Raw genomic sequence first — 10,000 nt, forward strand, 5'->3', positions numbered from 1 at the left:
CCCCTCTGATGGGACTGCGTTTGTCATCTAAACATCTGTGTAATTGTGCTGTCGCCTGCTCCCATAAGTAACAGCGCAGGCGCTCCGAGGCTGAGGTAATAAAGGAATCTCTCCTCCGGGTGAGTGTGTGTTTGGCGGAGTGACGTCAGCCTGAGATATTTCCCCTCTGTTTGTTGCTGGCAGGATGCCAAGTGGCCTGCTCTACTCAGGGTAGAACGGGGGGGGGGGGGTAGCTGTCTGTCAACGGGGGCCTTTCCCCTTCATAGCCTGTGTGGCCCGGGTTGACTGTCTTGTGCTCTCTAGATAATCTGGTTGGAGAATGGAATGGACCTATCGCTAAGCCACGCCCCCAAAATAGAAATTGTCCAATCATATCACAGGAAAAGTCACTACAGGCAAAAAACTCGGACCAAGAACTCGCTAATATCTGATGGTGAAAAGCTTCTAGACTAAATATTCTTGTCATCTTTAAAAAAACATGTCTATTACTTGCTGTTGTAAATCAGAAATGTGCCAACTCCCACCATTGTAAGTCATTGAATGTCATTCAGTCACGGTTGGTCAGTCAGTCACTGTCGGTGAAGCGTTGTTTGTTTGTCCGAGTTTTCAAAGGGGGTGTGGCTAAGCGATAGGTCCATTGGAGAATGAGGATGCGTTGGATAGCGTTCTCATCAATTCCACATGTATTTTGATTGAAACGTGTGTACTGAATGAATCTCACCTGGAGGGGTATTGTTCCCAGTGGGGTCCTATGACATCAGCAGATACATTCATGTATATATTGACATCATGTCAAACATTGAAGTGTATATAGTACACAAACACCTGTCCTCTGTCTCCTACTGTGTTCTAATTGGGTCGTTAAGCTACATAGACATGCCTCTCCTTTGCTTGCATGTACATGTGATTTACATCTTGCTACGGGGATAACAATTTCATGCCCCCGCCCAACACACACACACACACACACACACACACACACACACACACACACACACACACACACACACACACACACCCCACACCACCCCCGTGCACAAGAGTGTGATAGCCTACTTATTTTCTCCCATTATTATGACCAGGGTTTGGTGAAAAAGTCCTCAAGTAGGGCAAGGTCATTTTTCATTTCATTTTTCCATATTATGAAAGTGCAGATTATAAATGATGTGTCAGAAGATATGCTTATTTGAATGTTGGTACACCTCAAATGGAGAATGGGAGAAACTCTCTCTGAATCAAAACACACACAAAACAGTTGCTAGTAGCTAGCTGGTAAGAAGGCACATCGCTATGAACATCTAACTGCATGTTTAGAACATCACAACATGCTAAACTGCTTTGTTTACAAGCCATGTATAATTTACCCAGTAGCCTACGGCAGACGATAGAGTGAACCCAATTCGCACATTATAAGTATTTAGTGATCCTAAAACTGTTGTTTGTCATATCCGGTGGGCTCTAAAACACTTAAATAAGCTTTTTTTTATTTTTTAAATAAGCTTTTTGGTCTTCAAATGACTTGAGAATTGCCGACACGCAGACCTTTTCACCAGACCGTATCACATTTTACGGTTCATAACAGTAATGCAAATACAAGTAGTACACTAATCTCTTACTGTACAATCACTACCCAGAGGAGCATTGCCTTGGAGCATGTCTATGTATTATTCAGTTATGGAGATGTTGGGACATAAAGCAACGGAAGATATCCTATTAGATATGGATGAAGTTTTCATCGTCATACGAGTGTCCGTCTCCTCTATCCCACTGTATTTCATGGTCTATCTAGATTCCCCACTCATGAATTAAACATCAGAGAGGGTGAGGGCTCAGGGAGGTAGGCACACTCTGGAGGACGTTAGTGGGAAGATCCTATCTAGGTCATTTCCTGTTCCTATTTGACCCATTTTGAGCAGTAAATCACACAGAATGATGGACATCCTCCACCAGCCGGAGACCAGACCTTTTGAGAGATGCACTGACTTTCCCTCCACGTATTTTCATTCCTCTCTTTCCTAAGAAATCACACGCCATAGCATTTGCAACAAAAAAACAACAACCTGAGGACGATACTGTGTGTTCTTTTGTGGTTGTCTGTTTTGCATACGGAATGTCGTCTGTGTGATGTTGTTTTGTGGTTGTGGTTGCGGTCGTGTCCAGTGCCCCGGTCCATAGAGCACCCGTCGTGGGAGTGGAGGGAGAGTCGGGACTTTGATGAGCTCAACCACATCCTGCAGGAGAGCAAGAAGCTGGGCAAGGCCCTGGAGAACCTGTCCCGCAGTGAGTTGGTGGAACACCTGAACCTCCTTGTCCCCCTAAATGAGACCCCCTAAAGTCCAATTCTCAATCACTAAATCCCTGCAGCGAACGGAACTTATACCCCCTCCCCCAAAGGCCGACTCATTTGTGACAGCAGCTGGTGGAACGAGTCGGCAACCAACCAAAATCTTAAGTCTTTTATTCTGAAAAATGTAAATAATTGTCAACGTTTGTTGAAAATCAACACTTGCTAGTTAAGCCAAAATATTGCAAAACGCAATGGATTCGGCGAGTAATCCCCACTACTACCTATTTTATTGCTTTGCAATATTTTGGCTTGACTAGCGAGTGTGTCATTGATTTTTCAACAATGTTGAAATGTATTTACATTTTTCAGAATAAAAGTCTGAACGTTTTGATCGGTTGCCGACTTTCGTTCCCACTTTCACCAGCTGCTGTCACGTTTTGAGCTTGTGCTCATTTGAACAAGAGCACACAGTGCTTTAAAAAGCATGAGGGATTTTAACCTAATCTCTCTCTCCTCCGCAGGCATTGCTATCTCTGATGAACTTGACCAGGTAGCTATTAACAACACTTTATTGATTTATACACATGTCAAATACATATGCGATATATGCTGTATAGCGTTGTGGAGGCTATGGAGGCAGAAATCGGAGAACATGCTCATTGTAATGCATAGAATGGAATGAGGAATGGGATCAAATGATGACCACTCCTCATTCCATACATTACCCTAACCCATGCATTACAATGAGCCCGTCCTCCGATGTATACCTCCACCAGTCTCCCTGGATGTATAGGTACCGGTAGTTCGATGATAGTCACACATCACTCTTATCAGTTTCAAATCCAATCCAAACCATCCAGAACTTTATTTGTGTTGACAGCCCAACCACGGCTCTGAGAATAGTACCAAACCGCAATCTCCGGGGGGAGTGATATCTGCAGACAGACACTTCAATAAGCCTGCAGACACCTCAATAAGGCTGTGGAAACACACCTGACCAAAACAAAAAAACATGGTTTAATATCCCAATTCTCAGAGTACACAAGAGAAACTCTAGCAATAGAACTACCCTGTTTCAGACAGCGTGACGAGGTGGACAGTATTCCATCCGGGATGATGAATGTCCACACAACACTGCTCCTTCTCAAAGACAGACTCCACCCTCCCCCCCCCACCCCCCCTTCATAGACCTGTATACGAGAGAGCTATACTACATGTCCACCTGGCTCCAAGCCCGGAGAATTCCCCTCGCTTGTCTCCTAAACGGCACAGAGACAGAATACTAAGCATCCTCATAGATCACTGATGCATTAAGAAGACAGTGAAGCTCCATTTCCCTCTGTCCCGGGGCCTGTTTAAAGGAGACATGGCCTGGGGGTCTATCGCTGAGAGCTTGGTTGTAAACACCAAGGGGTTTGGGCTGCAGGGTGAGGAGGAGAATACAGAGTGATTAGGTTCTTTAGAGAGAGACAGAGAGACAGACAGAGAGAGACAGACAGACAGACAGACAGACAGACAGACAGAGAGACTCCACCAGCTCACATTGCAAAATGATTGTGTTGTTCTCAAGGTGTTAGTTAGTCCTTCTAGTCCGGTGTACCACCCACCCAACGGGATGCATGGTCTGTCGGTATTAGATGACGAGACGATGACGTGGCTTCTGGAGGGGTGTCCAGAAATATAGCCCGGGTGAGCCCCTCAACCAGGTCTCGGGGTGGTAAAAGGGTAACCCCTCGGCCCCGAGCCTGGTGGAGTGGAGAGGAAAACAACTACCCATACGCCGAAGAAGAAGAAGGTGTTGTTTTTGTCCATTGTGTAGTAGAGGTATGGTTTTATTGCACTTTTTTCTCTCTCTCAGTTCCTCTCTCTGTGTCTGTCAGAACCTAGGGGGATACAACCCTATGCTGCGCCCCCGGGTGGTGGGGGAGTGGGTGGGCCGTGAGGAGGAGGACCCGGACCCTCTGGCTGCTGAGATGCTGCAGCCCCCCGTCCCCCGGACCAAGACGGAGGTGTGGGGGAGTGAGGACAGCAGCCCCGCCGGGAGGTGAGTGTGTGTGTGTGTGTGTGTGTGTGTGTCTGTGAGTGTGTAGGTGTGTGTGTGTGTGTTTGTGTGTGTGTTCATTTGTTTTGCGTGTGTGTGTGTGTGCATGCTTGCATCTGTGAGTGCGGGCGTGTGTGTATAATGTGTGTGTGTGTGCGTATGTGTGTGTGTATCAGTCGGGTTGTCTTTGATTCAGTTACTTACTAGAAACCTTCATCATAGAATCAAACCATCCAACAGGAGCAGATGCTACATCTGCTGCCTGAGGAGTGCCCATCTGAATTAGCTCTAATCCCATTTCAGAACCATGATGAAACATGTTAGCATTATACTGTTTTGACCCAATTTCTGACAGCTAAAGCTAACCTGATTTTTAGCGTGCTCGGGGGCCAAAATAATATCACACTTTTTTTTTTTGTATTTACGCTTTATTAAGTCTTTTGAAAGGAAGTGTGCGTCATTGGCTTGGGTTTTATAGCAGTGTCAGCCGCCTGGTGCTGAAGGCAATCTCTGTTGAAAAGAATGCTTTTGTACTACCTCACAGGCGTCCAAAAACACATGACCCGCTCCCAGGCGCCCCTCCAGATGTTGCCGTGGTGATATTAATTGCAGGAGTGTGAGAGGGTGGGGGGGGGCGAATGTCTGGGATGGGGCTAATTAGAGAGGATCAGATAGCCTATTAAATGATAAATCATATGAAGGCCTGAGATGACACACACACACACACACACACACACAGGCCTTACTTTCATCAGGTAATTGTATCGCTGGTTTAGAGTCACATGGGACTCTAAGGGCCTCTGCAGGGGGGTAGGGCTAAAATGTATGTGTGTGTGCGTGCGTGCATGTGTGTGTGCATGTGCGCGTGTGTGTACTGGCTAGGGATAACACAGTCATCATTCCAAAATCTCCTGTAGCTGTGACCAAGACCAGGGTCTTGGGGAAGTTATAGTCATTCACGGAGCTATTCGGGGGAAACCAACACCAGATATAGCTAGGAGCAATTCTTAACAAAACGTTTCGAGAGGACTCAGGCCGCTGAAGGGTTGTTGGGCGGGTCATATTAGCCTGTGTGGGCGCTAACTTTACAGACAGGCTAGCGACGTTAGCGGTCGGAGTGCAATAACAATGCGATAACATTATCCAGCTCTCAGGATGGCAAATAGTATCAGCTCAAAAAGCGTCAGCGTGACTAATGTGGTGCCTCTGAGCGGAGGAGTGTTTGGCTCGTCTACAGATCATTTATTTCATCTTAATTGTGTTTCCTGGGTATTGGCAGCTGCTGCTACTGCTGCTGCTGCTGCTGCTGTGTGTTGGGGGGATTGGGCTCAGCCATTGAGAAATCCCTGGCATCATGGGTTGGGCTGACCGCTCCACTGCCTGCTCTAAAATCTCATCCCTCCTGGGCCGGTCTGTCCTGATGCCGCGGCCACATTTAGAAAGGAGACGGGGGACGGGACTCCTCATCCCTCTATCTGACCACATTTTCCACCCCAGTTTGTCTTTTTATCCTCCTCGCCTCTACTCTCCTCTCCTCCCGTCTCTTTTCCTCTCCTTCCCTCCCCTCCCACTCTCCTCCCCTCTCCTCTCCTCTCCTCTCCTCTTCTCTCCTCCTGTCTCTTTTCCTCTCCTCTCCTCTCCTCTCCTCTCCTCTCCTCTCCTCCTGTCTCTTTTCCTCTCCTCTCCTCTCCTCCCTTCTCCTCCCTTCTCCTCCCTTCTCCTCCCCTCCCCTCCCCTCCCCTCTCCCCTCCTCTCCTTCCCCCTCCTCTCCTCTCCTCTCCTCTCCTCTCCTCCTGTCTCTTTTCCTCCCCTCTCCTCTCCTCTCCTCTCCTCTCCTCAACTCTCCTCTCCTCTCCTCTCCTCTCCTCTCCTCTCCTCTCCTCTCCTTCCCCCTCCTCTCCCCTCCTCTCCTCTCCTCCCCTCTCCGCTCCCCTCTGGCAAGCTGAAAGATGACGGGTGCCTGTGGGTCTCTTCAGTAGGACATTGAGGAGTGAAGAAGGTGTGGAACCCATAGGGCTTCTGGGAAATCAGTCAGATGCAGGGGTGTATGCTGGGAGAGGCTTACTGTGACAGATGAAGCTCAGGACGGAGCATTAGTCTGGGACCTCCAAGTCCCATCTCTCTTATAGCCCTCCTCCATCTCTCTCTCTCTCTCCCTCTCTTGCTCTCTCTCTCTCTCTCTCTCTCTCTCTCTCTCTCGCTCTCTTTCTCCTTTCTCTCTCGCCCCTCTGACACTTTCTTTCTCTCAGCAGGTTGCATTTCCGATTTTCACTGCTGTGTTTTTACAACTATATTATCAAGGGATATGTTCAATACTACATACAGTAGCTCCTGTTCTTGGAATGTATTTATTTATTTACCAGGGACAGTGCACATTAATCAACAAATCAGTTTCCACATCAATGTAAATGCGCCAGAGTTAGCTCATGAGCTAATTTCCATCTGTAGTCCCTGAGCAGGCTATTACAAAATGAATGGTGTAGTGTCATTAAAAACATCAGCAAGCACAACAAAGCGACACAACAGGCAATACACTACATGACAATACAAGACAAAGCAAGACAATACAAGATAAGCAGGCACAGCAAAATGCATTACATTGCAATACAGTTCAAAAAGAGATAATACACATAATATAACACATTATAATAACATAATACATGACAAAGTGACGAATATAATTAAAACCTGTGTTTACGAGGAGTGCCTGAAATGAGTATGATTACTCATGATCACAAATTTGAATCATTTCATCACACGAATCATCCATGAATCCCATCTTATACAACGGTTTGCATAAACTGATTATTTCTATGCCGCAGTCAATTTGCGTGTTGGGTTCCCCTTGACAAGGTTTGTACCTAAACCATTGTTTCCTTGCCCCAATTTTCCAATTTGTTGTGTAACCATTGTATAAGCCGTGATTTATCATCAATGTAAGGTAGGGGTTACTGGTAGGGTCACTTGCTTGGGGTCTGCTGGTACTCTGAGCTGTTGTAACGCCTGAATTTCCCCTCTGGGATCAATAAAGTACCTGTCTATCTATCTATCTACTCCGCTGTGCGCAGTGCCTAACAACTCCCCTACCAGTGACCGTATTGACGATAAGTCACAGCCTTTCAGCTGTTGTGTCATCACCCTTACGTATTCTGATCTCTGTGGACCTGCAGACCTCACCCTTATGTATTCTGATCTCTGTGGACCTGCAGACCTCACCCTTATGTATTCTGATCTCTGTGGACCTGCAGACCTGACCCTTATGTATTCTGATCTCTGTGGACCTGCAGAACTGACACCACCCTGTTCCCCTCAGAGGGTTGAACACGGGTTACTTCTTACCACCAACATGCTTTGGAATTCGTCATAGTTCTACCAGAAAACAAGCCTCTTTTATACATGGGAGAGAGAGAGAAGAGAAAAAGAGTGCACGCGCGCACACACCCACACACATACACAGACACACACACACACACACACACACACATGGTAGCATCCCAGTTTGATTGGAATTGATACCTCTGTTGTTGTTATTTGCATCGTTAATGACTGAGTGTGCAGAAGAGGAGGAGACTCCCACAGGAAATACTCCTCTGAGAATGTAAGCTCCAATAACACACACACGCGCATGAACACACACACACGCACACACGCATACACGCACACACACACAGGCAACCTCAATCAGCCAACAGCCAAGGCACAGGCTTGACTTCTAATCAAGTTTCCAAGTCTTTAAAGTTGTTGGCTGAAAGTTCTCTTCCTGGTGTAGATATTTGGGGTTATTTACGACAGCGGTGATAGACTGCCAGGTCTGCTGAGAGAGGAGGAATGTGGAAATGGACTCGGCTGCTGGGATTGTAGAAAAGAAAAAAGACTCTTGAAAAGAACCACCAGTCTCGTCTGGCCCATATTGATACGGCATATTAGCATAGAAATATCCTGCTCAGGATATGAAGACATTTCTGCTCTGGTTTTGACCTCCCTCCATTCTCTGTAAATACCCTCCATTCAGAAGAGATAAAGCTACTCAGGCCCTTCTCTTAATTCCTACACTCACTGGCAGGATATGGAACAGGGAAGGCTGTCGGAGGTAGAAATCGGAGGATGGGCTCATTGTAAACGGCCCGTTCCATGCATTACAATGAGCCCGCCCTCCGATTTCTACCTCCACCAGCCTCTACTGATATGGAAATACATTTGGCCAATATAGAGGTGGTACAAAAACCCGTTTTATAACGTCCAACAGTTATTTTCTTTATCTGTAATTATTAAATTTGGAGGCGTTATTGAGTCATTTTTTCCAACGGTATGGCGCATGCTTAGCTGCAGATAAATCCAGATTACCTGGGCTTTGGAAGAATGCATGAATGCTTTTTTTCAGTGACTCAATAATTTGCTTAGTAAATAGTTTTCTCTGGATGTACCCCCCCCCTCCCCCCTTCACTATCAGTTTGTGTTTTATTTGGAGGTTGGGAACATGGGGCGCAGGAGGTAGAGTCACCGGAGGAGGTAGAGTTTGGGGCGGCTGTGGTGCAGGAGGTAGAGCTGTGGTGCAGGAGGTAGAGTCGCCGTCTAATGATCACACGGTTGGCAGATCGGCGGTTCGAGCCCCGGCTGGCCACATGTCGAAGTGTCCTTGGGCAAGACACTGAACCCCAAAATTGCTCCCAGTGAGCGGGCCGGCGCCTTGCATGGCAGCTTGCCGCCATTGGTGTGTGAATGGGTGTGTGAATGGGTGAATGAGAGGCCGTTGTAAAGCGCTTTGGAGCAGCAAAAAAGGCGCTATATAAGTGCAGTCCATTACCATTACCATTTACCATGTTGAGAGGCACTTGAAGAGAAGCCTGAGGACTCACTGTAGAAGCCTGAGGACTCACTGTAGAAGCTAGAGAAGCTGCACCTGCATGCTCTGGCATACACAATGTTACATACATACATACATGCATACATATATACATACATACATACATACATACATACATACATACATGCATACATATATATATATACATACATACATGCATGCATACATATATACATACATGCATGCATTCATACATACAGTACATACATACATACATATATACATACATACATGCATACATACATGCATGCATACATACATGCATGCATTCATACATACATACATTCATACATACATACATACATACATACATACATGCATACATACATACATACATACATACATGCATACATATATACATACATACATACATACATACATGCATGCATTCATACATACAGTACATACATACATACATACATATATACATACATACATGCATACATACATGCATGCATACATACATGCATGCATTCATACATACATACATTCATACATACATACATACATACATGCATACATACATACATACATACATACATACATATATACATACATACATGCATACATACATGCATGCATTCATACATACATTCATGCATACATACATACATGCATGCATACATTCATACATACAGTACATACATACATGCATTCATACATACATTCATGCATACATACATACATACATACATACATACATACATACATGCATTCATACATACATTCATGCATACATACATACATACATACGTGCATTCATACATACATTCATGCATACATACATACATGCATTCATACATACATT

The 10,000-nt window shown here is 45.6% G+C and overlaps 1 protein-coding gene across 1 annotated transcript in view; it reads left to right on the plus strand.

Moving 5' to 3' along the window:
* cUnh8orf34 (chromosome Un C8orf34 homolog) overlaps positions 1–10,000 on the plus strand; it is a gene marked incomplete at both ends in the record, with an annotated part of 151,245 nt that overhangs the window by 15,558 nt on the left and 125,687 nt on the right. The window contains 3 exons of the mRNA XM_080543604.1: positions 2,161–2,280; positions 2,809–2,837; positions 4,168–4,331. Of these exons, the coding sequence (XP_080399730.1) occupies positions 2,161–2,280; positions 2,809–2,837; positions 4,168–4,331 (313 nt within the window). The remainder of the gene's footprint in view (positions 1–2,160; positions 2,281–2,808; positions 2,838–4,167; positions 4,332–10,000) is intronic.

This window comes from Nansenia antarctica, assembly GCF_963989245.1.
Source record: "Nansenia antarctica genome assembly, chromosome: 12".
In the NCBI taxonomy this organism is placed as follows: Eukaryota; Metazoa; Chordata; class Actinopteri; order Argentiniformes; family Microstomatidae; genus Nansenia; species Nansenia antarctica.